General features: G+C 42.2%; 1 protein-coding gene across 1 annotated transcript in view; it reads right to left on the bottom strand.

Moving 5' to 3' along the window:
* tbc1d32 (TBC1 domain family, member 32) overlaps positions 1-17988 on the bottom strand; it is a 121520-nt gene that overhangs the window by 43576 nt on the left and 59956 nt on the right. The window contains exons 24-28 of the mRNA XM_056294202.1: positions 12665-12787; positions 9837-9945; positions 7723-7816; positions 7426-7551; positions 4370-4453 (exon numbers count right to left, since the gene is read on the bottom strand). Coding sequence (XP_056150177.1) covers positions 4370-4453; positions 7426-7551; positions 7723-7816; positions 9837-9945; positions 12665-12787 — 536 coding nt within the window. The remainder of the gene's footprint in view (positions 1-4369; positions 4454-7425; positions 7552-7722; positions 7817-9836; positions 9946-12664; positions 12788-17988) is intronic.

Raw genomic sequence — 17988 nt, 5'->3', positions numbered from 1 at the left:
TTCAAAAAAATTATCTGGTCTTGTGCTCCCGGATTTTGGTGCCGTCTTCGACTGCTGATCATGACATTTTGTTAGAGAGATTTGAAAAATGGGTCAGCCTCTCTGGCCCGGTTCTCAACTGGTTTAAAATATACGTACCTACAGGACAGGCAGTTCTTTGTATCTATTGGAGACTTTTCCTTGGACAAAGTGGGTATAATGTGTGGGGTACCCCAAGATTCGACTCTTGGACCATTTCTGTTCAATCTCTATATGCTCCACTTGCACATGTTATACAGAAACACAATGTGAATTACCATAATTATGCAGATGATTCACAACTGTACATCAGGAATCAGGCACACTTTATTTGTCATTTCACCTCATGTACTTCCGCACATGAAGCGAAATGAAATGCCAAAATACAGATCCCTATCTCCTGATGACTTAGATCCCATACATTCCCTAACTCAGTGTACTGATGATATTAATCTATGGATGTCGGAGAACGTTTTACAATTGAACAAAGACAAGACAGAAATACTTATTTTTGGTGCAAAGACTCAGACAGAGAATTGCAGCTCATCTCAGCTCTCTGTCTCTGGAGTGCAAAAGTGAAGCTAGAAATCTCAGAGTAATCATAGACAGTGATCTGAATTTTAAGAGCCACATCAATCATCTCACAAGATCAGCCTCCTACCATCTTAAAAATATTTCAAAACTAAGGGGCTTTCTATCAAAATCAGATTGTGAGAAATTAATCCATGCATTTATAACAAGTAGACTACGACTACTGGAATGAACTATGCACCGGCCTCCCAAAATTAGTTGTACGCCAACTACAGCTAATCCAAAATGCGGCAGCATGTATTCTCACCAGAACTAAAATGTATGAACACATTACACCTGTTCTTAGATCTCTGTATTGGTTCTCCGTCAAAACTAGAATCGATTTTAAAATTCTGCATGGGCTAGCAGTTAGCTTAGCCTGCTCTGCTTCTGCATCCTGTCAGATCACCCTCAGTGTCTCCTCTTCGGGGACAACTCCAGTCAGGGCCATGGTCCTTGGGCCCACAGGATGCAACAGACCAAGCTCCCTCAGCCAATCCAACGCTAGCTGTCCCAGCCAGACACCTTTGACAAACCTCATTGCACGCTACACGACGACACTAAAAACACAGTCAAGGCTAGGTGAGGCTGCCGCCAGACCACCCTTGTTGTTACCTCTTCAGGCACAGCTCCAGGCAGGGCTGTGGTCCCTGGGCCCACATGATGCAGCAGACCAAGCCCTCCCAGCCATCAATCGAATACAAACTTAGACACAGACATGGACAAAGATACTGACTGCATGGATGGTACTGGGTGAGGCCATTGCAAACATGAATTTGTGCCACCATCTTCCTACACCAGTACTGGATGAGGCCGCTGCAAATGTGAATTTGCGCCACCATCTTCCCACACCGGAAGCGGCACAAATTCACATTTGTGCCGTGAATTTACGCCAATTGACCTCACCTCAACTTCAACAGTTGAGGTTGAGGTGAGGTCAGTGTTAGGGTGAACCTCCTGCAAAAGTTTAGCAAATCTAGGGTTACCATCTAGACACGTCCAATGAGAAGGGAGGAGTTTGGCTTTCTTGGTTTGTCTCTTACGTTTTGAGTAAAAAGCACCCTTATATAAAATCTGTCACTCTGAGGGGACTTGAATTCCCTTCAGATGCTCATAAAAAGGAAGGATGAGCGCTACAAGATTATCTGGATAATAAATGTGACATCCCCAGGTTGTCTGAGAAATTTTTCAGGTTAATTTTCATAGCTGAAAGAGAATGTCTAAACTGACATTACTTTGATGACTGAGAGTATAAGTACCCATCTTTGAGTTCTCTCATCCTTGGCTGCAATCCATTCTTACAGATATCTGCTGGTGTCACGAAATAAAAAAAATATATAAAAAAACGTGGGTCCCATTTTTTCCCCCTTAGTTTGGTGATAAGGTTTGTTGGAGAGCTATTATTGTCTCTTAACATTTTTTGAAAGAGAGGCTTCAATGAAGGTTTTTTGAGTGGAGAAAGAAAAACTCTGAAAGATCCTGGGCAGCTGTCCTAGTGCTAATCACCTAATATGCTATACAGTGATGTATATATCTTATCGCAATGTTAAGTCATCTGAGGAGATTTGAATAACTGTGCAATCATGCTTAATGCATGTTCCAATGTATTTTAAGTAAAGAACACTGGTATTCTTTGGAAAACTGCTTAAACTGTGATCCTGCTGGATTATAGATACTACATATGTTGTGGTGGCACAGCTATCTGATATATTATGTACAGTAGGCTAAAGCTTTTTATTGGGAAGGCAGTAGTACTGCTCCTAACTATTTTGACACTTCCACCACACTATTAGACCCCTAAAGAACATAAACAACTCCATTTGTCATACTTTTTTGATTTTTGATTTTGAGATACTTTATTGATCCCCGTGGTGGGGAATTTACACTCTGCATTTAACCCATCCTAGCTGTGTAGTTAGGAGCAGTGGGCAGCCACCGTGCAGCACTCGGAGACCAACTCCAGTTCTTCTTTCCATTGCCTCAGTCAGGGGCACAGACAGGAGTATCAACCCTAACATGCATGTCTTTTTGATCCTGACATGATCAAATCCTGACATTTGTTTTCACAAAGACCTTTGAGTAACTTTTGCTAGCCCATCTAAGCCATCACAGATCACCAGATGAACCCCTTCAGTTTACTTACAGAACAAAGAGGTCTACAGATGATATGGTCAACATGGTCCTGCACTTAATCCTTATCCTGGAAGGCAAGGGACCTATGCCAGGGTACTGCTCATGGACTTAATCTCTGCATTAAACACCATTGTATAAGACCTTCTGCAGGCCAGGCTTTCTAAACTGACTGTGCCAGATTCTATCTGTCAGCAGATAACTAACTCCCCCACAGAAAAGAGACAATGTGTGAGGCCAGGCAAACAACCATTAGACACACTGTCTCTCAGCAAGAGCACTCTGCAAGGGTTGACACCAATTGGCCTTACAAGTGGCAGCAGTGAGTCAGCATACAGAGGAGGGTTCAAGCAGCTGGCTTCCTGGCCCAGTCACAAAAACCTGGAGCTCAATGCTCCAAAAACTTTGGTGCTGTCTGTAGACTTCAGGAGATGCCTCCCTTCTCTGCTCCCTGTCAACATCAGTGGCTCTACAGGCTCATTCAAGTTTCTGGGAACCACAATCTCATCGAGAAGAAAACAAACTCTGTAATCAACAAGGCCCAACTGAAGTGATTCAACTTGCTGCAGAAAACAATCCTCCAATTCTATGGGTTTATCACAGAGTCCAACCTATTCTATTCTAGAAAAATCCAGTCAGTGGATAAGACACAAGCTGAAAACACCTCCCCCACTTTTACAACTTTAGTGCAGCATTGAAACAAATAGACATTAACTTTCTACAGCTGGTATCTTGCACCTACTCACACTAAATACACATTTGCACTGGCTGTATAGTAAGTCAAGTCAATTTTATTTGTATAGCCCAATATCACAAATTTGCCTCAAGGGGCTTTACAGCAACACAACATCCTGTCCTTAGACCCTTGCATTGGATTAGGAATAACTCCCTAAAAAAACCCTTTAATGGATAGAAAAAATAGGAAGAAACCTCAGGGAGAGCAACAGAGGAGGGCTCTCGCTCCCAAGACAGACAGACGTGCAATGGATGTTGTGTTTACACAATACAACATTGAAAGAGGATAACAGAATTATAATAGAATTATAAAATTTATGAAGAATATGATGAGCAGATGCCAAGCAATGAAGAGTTTTTATTAAGTAAAATTAAATTTAAGGCTGTTTAGTTTATATTTAGTATTTATTTCAATTTTCTGGTTGAATGTTCCTTACCAGTGTAATAATCTCAAAAGTGAATATTTTACAGCAGAGATATACTGCTTCCAATTTTTTTGTAAATGATCTTTTGAGATATTTCCTGCCTTTATAATCACAGCATATCAGTTTTGTACACACTGTAACAAAGAGAACCATTATTTCATTATTCTTTCCTTCCCTCGCCCTCTTAGATTTACTACCTTTCTTTCACCATGTGTACATCTTTGCGTTTTGTGTGTGCAAACAACCAAGTCAAATGTGCAAAATGACTTGGCTAATAAAACCAGGTTGTACCTCTGATTCTAAGACAAAGAGTGGGGCAAACGACTTGTAAATCTGATGGCATTGGCATGAAACTGGCGGGACTTATGGAAACGCCATAGGGAAGGCAGAGAAGCGTTCACTTGACGGGTCCGGTTCTCTTTGCTGATTCAAAATAGTTGCAATTCATTGTTTTGGGGCATGAAGAATGCAGTTCAGGGTGTTGCGCTCACCTTTATACTGAGCAGGTGAGAAGTAGCGCTCTGTGGCAGAACTAGATAGATGGGCCAACACCTTCTCCAGGAGGTCAGACAGCACTGAGGAAAACAAAACAAAACAAAGCTAAGGTTATTGAGGTGATGCTGAAAAAGATACATTTTTTCTGCACAGATTCAAAGAAAAATTCAGTTTCCAGAAGCTGACACCTCGTTTTTTTATTGCAATTGCCCCTACGATTACAAATAAACATTTCTGAAAGCTTACAGGCAGCACAGTTAAATGATAAGTGTTCTGCCATAAGCCAGTTTTGAAAATATAGATGTAGCACACACAGTAAAATGCAAAGACCTTATTTCAAATGGGAATTCTAAATCGACTATATCTGCATCAGCACCTTTGAACAGTTGCTTTAATAATCCTCAAGTATAAAGGGTGCAGAGAATATTCTTTGCTCATTCATACCAGGCACAGCATCACTGAGCCTGAGAAAATAACTGAATCCATCCCAAATAACAATTCAGTTGTTCCAATGTGCATGGTCACACAAAGGAGCTTCATCACACAACAAAGCAGGCACATGTGTAACAATGGCAATAAAAACTTTATGCTTTTATTATGCAGCATTTGTGCGTGCACACAATCTACCACCCCCCATGTCTGCCATCTTTGTTTGCCCCCTCTTGGGCAGGAGGCATGTAGTGAGAGGTCTTTGGCTGATGTAATTGTTTGAAACACCTGATAATTTACTGAGGCAGGGAATGACTGACAACACAGCACCCAACCAGCCACACATGCACACACACACACACACACACACACACACACACACACACACACACACACACACACACACACACACACACACACACACACACACACACACACACACACACAGCGATAAGGTGCTCTTTGATGAACTTTTTAGTGTCATATTGCTGATGCTTTATTATCACATACAAGAAGTGGTTCTGTGATTATGTAAGTATAGGTGTGTGTGTGTGTGTTTTTATGGGAGTTCATAGTATTAGGATGTTGCTTTGATCAAGATTGTATATCTTGCCAAGGCTACTCAACCCTCAACCCAAATTAATGCAAGAGTGTTCTGAAGAAATACTACCCTGCTGATGCACACTCGGTTCAGAGTGTTTTCTTTGAGACAGCAAAAAGCCCTGACTGAGGCGCTCCAAGTTGCCATTACCAAGAGATAAGGGGGGACGTGCAACTTCAAACATTCACCAGCTGGCCGCTTACTTCAATACCTGACTGGAGGGTGGGTGCCATCTTTAAGTATCTTTATCTCACCCTACAATAAAAAAAAAAAATTGTCTTTTTCTATTTATGGTTGGGTTGATTTATTAATTGATTTGCTGCCTTCATAAACGTGTTCTTGTACTTTTTTTTGTTGATACTACAACATTTCTAATAAAAAAAAAAGGTTTTAAGAGTCCCATGGTATGATGAACGCAGTGTTTTTGAGGGAAATTCAAGAGCTGAATGAAAGGGAGAACTCAACGTGCAGTGTACAGTGATGAGACAAAACATTATGACCACTCACAGGTGAACCAAATGACGATCATCTACGAACAAGGGCACATGTCACGGTCTGGGTAGATTAGATGGCAAGCGAACAATCAGTTCTTGTAGTCAAAGTGTTAGATGCAGGAGAAATGGGCAGGAGAGACCTGAGTGACTTTGACATGGGCCAAATTGTTCTGGCCAGAGATCTGGATCAGAGTATCTCTGAAACGGCAAGGTTTGTGGGGTGCTCCCGGTCAGCAGTGATGAGTACCTACCGACAGTGGTCTGACGAGAGACAAACCACAAACCTGTGACAAGGTGTTGGGTGCCCAAGGCTCATCGATGCACGAGGGCAAAGAAGGCTATCCCATCTGGTCCAAACCGACAGAAGGTCTACTGTGGCACAAGTCACAGAAAATTTTGATGATGGTTACGTCAGGAATGTGTCACAACACACAGAATATCCTACCCTGCAGTGGCTGTGCAGCCACAGACTGGTCAGAGTGCCCATGATGACCTCTGTCCACCATTGAAAGCGCCTATAATGGGCATACAAGCGTCGGAACTGGACCTTGGAGCAGTGGAAGAAGGTCGCCTGATCTGATGAGCCCTGTTTTCATTTAGCTCATGTGGATGGCCATGTATGTGTGCACTGTTTACCTGAGGAAGTGATGGCACCAGGATGCAATTTGGGAAGACGACAAGTCGGTGGAGGGAGTGTGATGCTCTGGGCAATGTTCTGCTGGGAAACCCTGGGTCCGGTCAGTCATGTGGATGTCAGTTTGACACGTCCCACCTACCTAAACATCATTGCAGAATGGGTACACCCCTTCATGGCAATGGTTTTCTCTGATGGAAGTGGCCTCTTTCAGCAGGATAATGTGTCCTGCCACACTGCACACATTGTTCGGGAATAGCTTAGGGAAAATGATGAAGTGTTCAAGGTGTTACCCTGGCCTTCAAATTCTTCAGATCTCAATCCAATTGAGCATCTGTGGGATGTGCTGGTCCAACAAGTCCGACCCACGGCGGCTCCACCTTGCACCTTACAGGACTTAAAGGATCTGCTGCTAATGTTTTGGTGCCACAGGACACGTTCAGGGGTCTTGTAGAGTCCATGCCCCAGTGGGTTGGCAGTGTTTTGGTGGCATATGGAGGACCAACAGCATATTAGCCAGGTGGTCATAATATTTTGGCTCATCAGTATATGCAGTAATACAAAGCTTGTCTGACTGAATTCATTTGGATACATTTTTCTTTCCATTTTGAGTCCTAACTCTTAAAAGTTCAGATGAGAAATGAGTCATCACTGCCATTTCAAATACGAGTTAATGTCAGTTGATAACAAATTGCTCTTAAAAGGTTAAAAACTTCAATCAGCTTAATTCTTGTCCGTCTCTGTGAACAGGAATTTAACTGTTTGTACTGACATCAAAACTACTACACAAACTATCTCACTAATGCAAACACACACGCACACAGACCAGGGTTTGACAGTCATGACCTTTCTGCACTCTCTCTAAAAGGGGTTTTAATCCAGCCAGTGACCTACCAGGCCCTGTGAGAACATTGGGCTTGGTGGTCATGACTTTGCAGTACTGTCTCCGGCAAGTGTCCATCCAGTTCCCATCCTTCTCTGTTTCTTTGGATGATGCCAAAAACGCTCTGATCTCAGAGTCTATGAAAGAACACACACACACACACATGCACGCACGCACGCACGCACGCACGCACGCACGCACACGCGCACACACACACACAAACACACGCAAAATTAATCAACAAATCAAAATTCAAAATCAAACAAATGCAGATCGACACAGCTTGGATCAGTCAACATTCCTCTTACCCTGTTGGCTGTGGCTGGTCTTGGATGTATTCAAGATGTAGCATTCAGGTAGAGGGTAGCAGGAGAACATGGGCCAGGGGTAAGGATTAGCTCCCTAGAATGAACAGATGGGGACATTTTAAAGGAGCCTTTGAGTTTTTTATTACACACTACCGTGGTTACAATATTATTTAGTTAGGTCAGGAAAATTAATTCATTTGTAAAAAAAAAAAAAAAAAAGAAAAGAAAAAGTATATTTTATTAGATTAGACTTGTTGTGTGATCTAATTACGGCTATGGCAATAAACATATTTGCTTATAGGGAGTAATTCCTCCATTCAGTGCACTACATTAATCAAAATACAGAACACAAATCCCGCATACGGTACATAGAAGCAGACCCAGTCAGGAAATGGATGGGACAGAAGTGGATAAGTAGGAGCCAAACAAGCAGCAGCGGCATATGTGAGATCTGAATACCAGACATGTAGTTTCTATAACACCATTCCCTTTTGTGTCAATGGATCGGTGTTAAGTGAATATGTGGTTTATACAGATCAGGTCATCTGTCAGCAAGACAGCAAGTTCTTGACTGAACTTGTTCTGATTTATAATAGAACATCACTAAAATGGGTGTGGAAAAAAAGCCCTTCGTGATTTTTGTTGGTGAATTTATCTACTATTACTACTACTTTCGGCTGCTCCCGTTAGGGGTCGCCACAGCGGATCATCCATTTCAATTTCTCCCTGTCTTCTGCATCTTGTTGGTGAAATGTATGACTTCAATAAATCCCTTTTATTTAAAAATAGAAAGCCCTCATAATCATTTCATACACAAATACAAGAAGTTTTTCATAAGTCTGTTTTGACTAAGTTTTTATATTTTTTTGGATCCCCCCCCCTTTTTTTTCCCCAATTGTATCCAGCCAATTACCCCACTCTTTTGAGCCATCCGGAACTCTGCTGCAACCCCTCTGCCAATTCGGGGAGGGCTGCAGACTACCACATGCCTCCTGCGATACAAGTGGAGTCGCCAGCCGCTTCTTTTCACCTGACAGTCAGGAGTTTCGCCAGGGGGTCGTAGTGCATGGGAGGATCACGCTATTCCCCCCAGTCCACCCCCCCCAAACAGGTGTCCCGACTGACCAGAGGAGGCGCTAGTGCGGCAACCAGGACACACACCCACATCCGGCTTCCCACCGGCAGAGACAACCAATTGTGTTTGTAGGGCCGCCCGCCCAAGCCAGAGGAAACAAGGGGATTCGAATCAGCAATCCCCGTGTTGTGACTAAGTTTTTATAAGAGAATTAACTTTTTAAATATTCATATCACAAACACAATTTATTCAAAAATTATGTTTGACCTTTTAGATAAGAGAACTGAATTCATGAAATAGGTTATACCCTGGTTTTACACAACTCAACCGGTGGACTGTTAACTTGGCATTTGTCTTTGCTGAAATAATGCCTGCTAAATGTTAATGACTTTACAAGGGTAGCTCCTTTTATGGCATTATCTCTGCAAACATTTGTTGATGATCCCTGTTGGTATTTAAACCTGCCACTCACACAGTGATGAAATTCTCCAGAATGGAGTTAGAAAAAACTGCATAAAACCATGTTTTTTGGATGAGCGATGAGAAATACATCCATTGCTTTGAAAACCAAGGAATAGCCTCTCGGTGAACAAACAAAAAAACAAACAAACAAACAAACAAACAAACAGAATAACAGAGACAAAGATATTTTGGCCATCTGGTTTAGAATGTCAGGATGTGCCATAGTATATATGTATAGTATATATGGATATGGATATGTGTGTTCTTGTAGTTTTTGGATGTTTGTTTTTGTCTGTGTTGTACTGCTGTGGGCTGGGGAAACGGCATTTCATTTCATTTCATGTACACAAGTGCATGAAGTGAAATGAAATGTTCCTGATTCCTGATAGTTTTTATTCAAAAATACATCCATATCATGACGCAACTAGAAAAGCACTTCAGTGTCTTGCAAAACAAAACAAACATTTTTTTTTTCACTTACTCACCAAATGGGCAAGGACAACCAATGCTTTGTAAACTCATTCTGTCAATCATTACTGCCGGGTCGTATCTAGACCAGAATAACAGACTGACTGACCTCCTGCAGCGATCGGGAGGGCAGCCTCCTCTCAGATGGGCCGCCCACTGCACTCACACGCACCAGCACATGGTTCCTCTCCACCGACAGATCATCCACGATGAACTCTCTGTGAGGGGGAGACAGACAGGACGCAGGGAGTACAGAACAAAAATGTATGAACAGAGAGCCATAAGAGGGATCGACAGGCAGTGTAAGAGAACAGGAGAGGGGAGGGAAGAGGAGAAAATGAGAGCAGGAGAGGTAGAAGGATAAAAGTGACACTAAAAAATGAGTAGGGGTGGAGAGGAGGTGGAAGGGAAAGGTGATATCATGAAAACATCTGGGGAGATCAAAAGTTGGAGGCAACTGAAAATACAAATTGAAAGACACTGAGTGAGAAGAGAGAAGAGTAATGGAAATGAAAAGGAGAGCACAGAGGATGATGATGATGATAATAATGGGGGGGGGGGGGTCAGCCAGCACTCATGCCTATGTGAGCATGCTTTTCAGGGCAAATAGCCTAAGCTCCACCAGTCATCAACAGCAGAGAGTGCCATGCTGACCTCCACTTTTGAAAATAAAGGCCTTTTAACTTTTTTTCCCTCCACTTTTATTGTGAAAGGGCAAACAAACAATTTTCCTTTCCTGAGTTAAATGGAAAACTGGTCCGTCACAACAGGATGATAGAGGGGGAAAAAGCTTGTGCTGAAAGCATAAGAGAGCAGACTTCATCTACAAGGCAATGTGCTGAAGGTAGATTTTTTTCCATTTTTTTCTACTCAAGGAATATGTTTTTTTAATCAAGTTCAAACAACATATTTCAGTTAAACTCTAATATACTTGGAGAAGTCAATATTGAAAATTATTACGGCCAACATTTACCCAAAATGTTCACTAAAGCACAGTTTTTTGTTTCCGTCACTTTCTTTCATTGTTCTTGACTCAAGAACAATGAAAGGAAGTGACAGAAACAAACAACTGGGCAAAAAGATGTTGGTGGAAACATGAACCCCGCTGAGTATATGCATGAATGCTTAGATACAAAAGAACTGAAGTCGGTACAGTGCTTTTACCTAACCATGTTTGCCCAAGCACTTTGCAGCACCTACCTGCCACCTGGGATGTTTTTTCTCCATACCTTGTGTCCTTCAGCATGGCTGTCAAGTGACTTTTTGTTCTTTTCAGCAGCTGAAAGAAGCTTCACAGTAAACTATTCAAGATTATAATTTTAATCTAGCAGACCTAAAGGTATGGTGGAAAGACAAGGTTGTCATGCATTCATTTACCATTTTATTTAGCATTTCCCAGTGGGCTCGACAGTGTCTCTTGTATTGAACTCCAACTGATTATTTTTCATTGTTACAATAAAGCTCTTCTTCTGCAGATTGAGCCCATTACAACCATTAAAGGCTAAAACTCAATCAATACCCCTGATGCCGGGGTTGAATGGGGGGGGGGGGGGGGCAGTGGGGTGAGTGGGAACAAAATACGGGGAAGCAGCCAGTCTGAGCTCAATATACCCAACATCAGTTTGAGATGCTGGGTATATTGGGAGAAGGATGCTGATTATGGAGCTGCCAGGGAAGAGGAAAAGAGGAGGGCCAAAGAGGAGGTTTATGGATGTTGTGAGAAGACATGCAGGTGGCTGGTGTGACAGAGGAAGACGCAGAGGACAGGAAGAAATGGAAACGGATGATCTACTGTGGCGACCCCTAACGGGAGCAGCCATAAGTAGTAGTAGTAAAAGTAGCCAGTCTGAGCTCGTATACATAGTGGAGCAGCCACGTGGATGGCTATGGTATGCAAAAATGATAATGAGATTCAAGTATTTAAATACACACTTACAAAGTAGCAAATTTGCAGAGCGGCCAGGAACCGCCACACTCGCGACGTGAACCCAGGTCTCCCGCACCACAGGCAACTACGTTAACCAGTTGACTAAAGGGTCTGACCCGGTAGCCAAGGGCCAACGAATCTACTCATTCATGATTGTTACACTACCCCCCTCCTTCGGGACACGCGTCCCCGTGCTTCAGCATATCAGCTCCCTCATGCCTCTGGGTGCACGCACTTCCAATGGCCTGACAGTCTCACCATCCCACTTCTGACACCAATGTAGCGAATTAGGGGGGCAGCCAGGAACCGCCACACCCGGGACGTGAACCCGGGTCTCCTGCACCACGAGCAACTACAGGCCTTTATGCTCAGTGTTATGCTCTGTTCAGTTTTCCAACCTGAACAAAAGAAATTGTCCATTGACAGTCTTACGTGAAAGCAAGTGTGTGTGTGTGCGTGTGCGTGTGTGTGTGTGTGTACTCGAGCTGATACCAACATTGGTTACCACTAGGTTTCATCCCTAGCCAGACATTTTTGAATTGCCTGCTGCTGGATGATGAATAGCCACAACGTTCCCTATCTGCCCTGTCCAACTTTTTCCCTACTTGACATAAGTTTTGAATGTGAGCACCATCTATCACTGACTATAAATCAAGAGTGGCATTATATTTCCCCTTTTGGTGAAGCAGAAAATGACATTTAGTGAGATACAGTGGGCTAATGAAGTTCTGTTTGGTGGAGGCCTGGTGTTGAAGGGCAGAAACAAATTCTGTTTTTTTCTTATTTTTAATCTAGATTACTTTTTAGTTTTTGTCTTGGGGTAGGGGAAAAACAAAGCCATCAGGCCTGCTTTACAGCTGAGTAAGAGGACAGGAGATAAAGCATGAGTGAGCATGGAGTTCCTCAGTGACTATCCATGTACACGTATGCATGCATGCTTGCTTGGGTGGGTACAAATGTGCATCCGTGAGTAAATATGGACATGCGTGTGTTTGTCTTTCTGCACATACCCCTTCCCACTTGATGGCTCAGTGATGTTGTCCCTCTGACATTGAAGCAGCATGGAGCAGATGCTGTACTGGCTCTCCAGCAAGAGAAAGGAGTCCAAATTACAGCACAACACACTCAGCAGCCTGCAAGAACAAAGACATAGAGATACAGGAAAAAACAGACGTGAGCATGCATACAGTAACCAAGCAGGAAATATGGTAATGTAGCTGGAATGTGGATTTCAACCCATTCAGAAGGATGACACAATGCAGATAATCAGAGGAGACCCGAGCTCCTGAATGGGATGAAGTGGCCAGCAAGATGATTTTATGCAGGTAAGGTTAAAAAAAAAAAGTTTGTGTGTGTATATACATTCATCCATCCATTATCCTAACTGCTTATCCTGCTCTCAGGGTCGCGGGGATGCTGGACCTATCCCAGCATCCCCATGACCCCCGTTATTATTTATATATATATATAAAATATATAACATTTAACAAATAATATCATCCCACAACACAAGAATCATAAACGAATCAATGACACCTTCATCACAATCGGACTCCCCCAACTGACAAGAAATGACAACGGCAAAATAGACATACGTCGTTCTAACAGAAGGAACATTCAGAGGTTTAATGCACACATGTGTAGCTTCAGAAACAACCATTTAAAGAATGTAACATCTTTAAGCTGTTATATTTGGTAATTGGCGGGCAGAAACATTAATTATTCAACCACCAGGAAAATCCTCTCAAAGAACAAAGTATATTCAACCACTAGTAAAATGTGCAATCTGTGTCTAACTGAACAATATTTTATCATTTGCAAACCAGAAATGTCCATATTGAATAAAAGGAATGAATTGGCCAGCAGTTGCAGACATAGATATAAACACCTATTTTGTAATTATAAATAAACCATGACAATAGAAAAATATCCCCCCCACTCCATTGGACCATTAGTGATCATGTGTTTTTGAATTTTTGAATGTAGGCACCTCTCCCTTCCCCACTGGACGTTGTGCAAGTGATGTGCATGACGAGGCAGTTAATGATATGGTGATATGGTCCTTCCCGTGTAGCTTTATTGACAGCTGATGATTGCTTATAGCATGAAACAAGCTTGTACTGTCTCATAAAGAATTTACTTGACTTGACTCACTGGATTTTACAAATATATATATATATAAAACAATAATAATTATTATTATGTTATAATATAGTAATAAAATGTGTTGTAGTAACAAATTCAAGGCTAAATGCAAATGATTAACAAAAAACCTGCATGAAATTTTGGGGCTTTTAGCTATTTGATGATTCAAAGTCAAAGCAAAAAGACTCTAAGGCTAGCTGCAAGCTCAGATTTCAGCCATAGAAAATCCCTGCGTAGACTCCAGAACCAGATGAAATGTAGTGTTGTAGAGAGAAGCCTAACAATTGAAGGAAGAAAAAAAAGAAATTGCAACATCAATGAAACTAAGATAGCAGACATCACAACATATAATATATGCCACAAAAAAAGGAAAATATATTGCATAATAAGGATTAGGATATCTACATTAGGCATCAGTAAGCACAGTATCTGTAGACTGTTCTTGAGGTTCAACATAACATCAACGCCAAGGGGACTGCAGTGACAAATAGAAAGCACAATTCCATCTGTATGAATGGCATCACTCCAAGATTTCGGGCTAGAGATTAAACTGTGGTTCAAGAGTTATAAGGTACTATGACGGAGTTCATAGATACACTAACCCAGACCTGATTCCAAGTGGAAGGTGCTGAAAGAACAAAGTGCTTTTTGCACATTCATTTGCATGATAATAGCCCCCAAGATTCAAACAATTTATGAAACGCTTTTCTTGCAGCTTAGAACACATTGTTCAGCTGTTTGATTATACAAAGAAACTTGTCTTAAAAATCCAATTTTCTGCTCACAAGCTAATATAAAGGTGCACACATATGGTTTTGCTAGGCCGGATTTATATTCTTTAATCTATTTTGATGAGACTACATTTCACCAGACTCATCTCCTTGCACATTAACAGGCAACCATATAGACATGGGCAATATTGAGGTAGACTGTGTATGGCCTCGGTTATGTGCATGATATGAGAGTGAAGGAAAGAGTGAGAGAGTGGGAGAACAAGAGAATAACCAAGAAGAGAATTGGAGCAAGACAATAGAGGGATTTGAGCATTAATGCAGTAGTAATAAAGGTAATAAATCATGAAAGGATCCACATGATGAATGGAGACATTGTTTGGAGGCCATGCTGCAGGAGAATATGGAAGAGAGAAAGTGAAAGAAACCAACAAAGAGAGACAGACAAACAGAGAGAACTGGATTAAGGACAAAAGGGCAAATGAGAATGTAGGAGAAAAGAAGAGAATGTAGGTCACAGGGCCTTTCGCCACTTGGTGTCAGAGACTTCTCTCTCCAATGGAATAATATAAAAGGAGTGTGTGTCTTGGGGCCATTTTGGGCTAGTACCCCAAATAGGTGGCAGTCTAGTTTTTTGTTGTGGGTTCCCACATGACAGCACCAGTATGTTTTCAGGAGGTCGGGTTTAGAGCTGAGGGACGATGTACACAATTTGCTTCTCCCCTAAAAGAATAGTGATGAGCCATTGGTCTGGTGTATAGCAACATAAGCGCAGGTAAAAAGAGAACATAGTATAAGGCAAAAACAACTCTCATCAACAGACCTCACAAAGTGTAAAAAAGCCTTACAGGCAAAGTCTGACTTTTAATTGACAGCACACCTGCTGAAGGGACTGGGGGATCAATTAACTTCAACTTGCCATCAGGCAGGATTTTCATCAGCCAAACTGTAGGCTTTGTTTTTCTGATTCTTAACAAGGAAATATTCATTCATTCATTCATCTTGAGCTGCTTCTCCAGGGTTGGGTTGCAGTGATAGCAGGATAAGTAGGGCACTCCAGACGTCCCTCTCCCCAGCAACGCCCTCCAGCTCCTCCTGGGGGACCCCAAGGCGTTCCCAGACCAGACTGGACATGTAGTTCCTGCAGTGAGTTCTGGGTCTACCCCAGGGTCTCCTCCCAGTTGGCTGTGCCCGGTAAATCTCCAAAGGAAGGCACCCAGGAGGCATCCTAATCAGATGCCCGAAGGACTTCAACTGGCTCCTTTCAATGCGAAGGAGCAGTGGCTCTACTCTGAGCTCTCTCCGGATATCCAAGCTCCTCACCCTATCTCTAAGGCTGAGCTCAGACATCCTACGGAGGAAACTAATTTCAGCCGCTTGTATCCACGATCTCATCCTTTAAGTCACTACCTAAAGCTCATGACCATAGGTGAGGGTTGGAACGAAGACTGACTGGTAAATTGAGAGCTTTGCTTTCCGGCTCAGCTCCCTCTTCACCACAACGGTCCAGTACAACGTCCGCATTACTGCTGATGCTGCACCAATCTGCCTGTCAATCTCCCGCTCCATCCTACCCTCACTCGTGAACAAGATCTCAAGATACTTGAACTCCTTCACTTGAGGTAACAAATCATCCCCAACCCGGAGGGAGCAATCCACCATTTTCCGGTAGAGAACCATGGTCTCAGACTTGGAGGGGCTGACTCTCATCCCGGCCATTTCACACTCAGCTGCAAACCGCCCCCGGTGCACGCTGGAGGTCATGTTCTGATGAATCCAACAAAACCACATCATCTGCAAAGAGCAGAGATGCAATTCTGAGATTCCCAAAATGGACACACTCCTCACCTTGGCTGCGTCTTGAGATCCTGTCTATGAATATCACAAACAGAATCGGAGACAAGGGACAACCTTGTCGGAGTCCAACACCCACTGAAAACAAGGAAATATGATTTTATTTATTTACTTCGGTATCAAAGTATTCATTATTACCCCTGCCAGGCTGGCAGGGATTATACATTTGGTTGCGCGCACGCACACTTGTCTGTCTGCGGCTAATCTTGCAAACTACTGGATGTATCAGCCTAAAAAATTTTTTGTGCACAGTTATGACAGCATGATGAAGAACCTCTCATGGTTGCGGTGATTCAAAACCTTCAAAAAACATTTGTTCTCACTATCATCACTACCTCTCAGCGCCTTTGCAGTTTTAGCCCCAAGCCTCTAGAATAATCTCCCCTAATCCTTTAGATTCGCTGAATCTTTGGACTGTTTTAAGCAGCTTCTAAAAACCCATCTTTTCAGGCAAGCCTTTTTATAGATTCCCACCCCTGACTTCTGTTTTGTTTAATTTTTAGCTTGGCCTATTACTGCTGATGCCATGTTTTTATATTCATTCAATTTGCTGATGCCATGTTTTTAATATTCATTCAATTTGCTGATGCCATGTTTTTAACATTCATTCAATTTATTTTATGTATTTATTCGTAATTGTGTGTATGGAGTGTAAAGCACTTTGTAACTGTGTGTTTTTAAAAGTGCTATATTCATAAAATTTTGCTTGCTTGCTTGCCCTCTTCATTCATTCTCTAGCTCGCTCAACCAATGCTGCTGTCACTGCCTGATCTACTAAGTCATCTGTGCGCATGTGAGACATCTATGGTTGACTTGGATCGGGCTGACACATGATTAAAAGAATTCTGATCATCCAAAAAATGTGAAAGTTATGAAGAAAAAAACTTCCTCTAGGGTGCAGTCAAAACAGGAAGTGTTGCATTTTCTTGTCGCTGACTTATCAACTATAGATGTGAGTCATCCATGCGCGACCGTAAACGGTTTAAGTCAAGTCAATTTTATTTGTATAGCCCAATATCACAAATTGCAAATTTTCCTCAATGGGTTTTACAGCAATACAACATCCTGTCCTTAGACCCTCGCATGGGATAAGGAACAACTCCCTAAAAAAAAAAAAAAAAACGCTTTAACAGGGAGAAAAATAGGAAGAAACCTCAGGGAGAGCAACAGAGGAGGGATCTCTCTCAAGACTCAAGATGGACAAACATGCAATGGATGTTGTGTGTACAGAATAAAGCACAATTTACAGAATACAACATTGAAAGAGGATAACAGAATTATAATGGAATTATAAGATACATGAAAAATATGACGAGGAGGATGCCAAGCAGTGTCCAGATGCCACTCGAACAGCCAAGGATCTGAGCCCCGTGACCACCATCACCACGTAGACCTGGCAGGAGGACAGACTACACAAGCACACGGGGGAGACTCACATCACACCATTCACCCATTCACATTCACGGGAGAAGAGACAAGAAATTACATTAGTCACACATCGGAGAGAGCGAAGGATATAACATTGAAACAGGATAACAAAATTATATGGATTCAGTATATATAAAGAATGTGACAAGGAGGATGCCAGCAGCATCCAGGTAGCA

The sequence above is a fragment of the Lampris incognitus genome, chromosome 15 (genome assembly GCF_029633865.1).
Source record: "Lampris incognitus isolate fLamInc1 chromosome 15, fLamInc1.hap2, whole genome shotgun sequence".
Taxonomy (NCBI): Eukaryota; Metazoa; Chordata; class Actinopteri; order Lampriformes; family Lampridae; genus Lampris; species Lampris incognitus.
The sequence above is the reverse complement of the archived record's forward strand: the minus strand, read 5'-3'. Positions and strand labels throughout refer to the sequence as shown.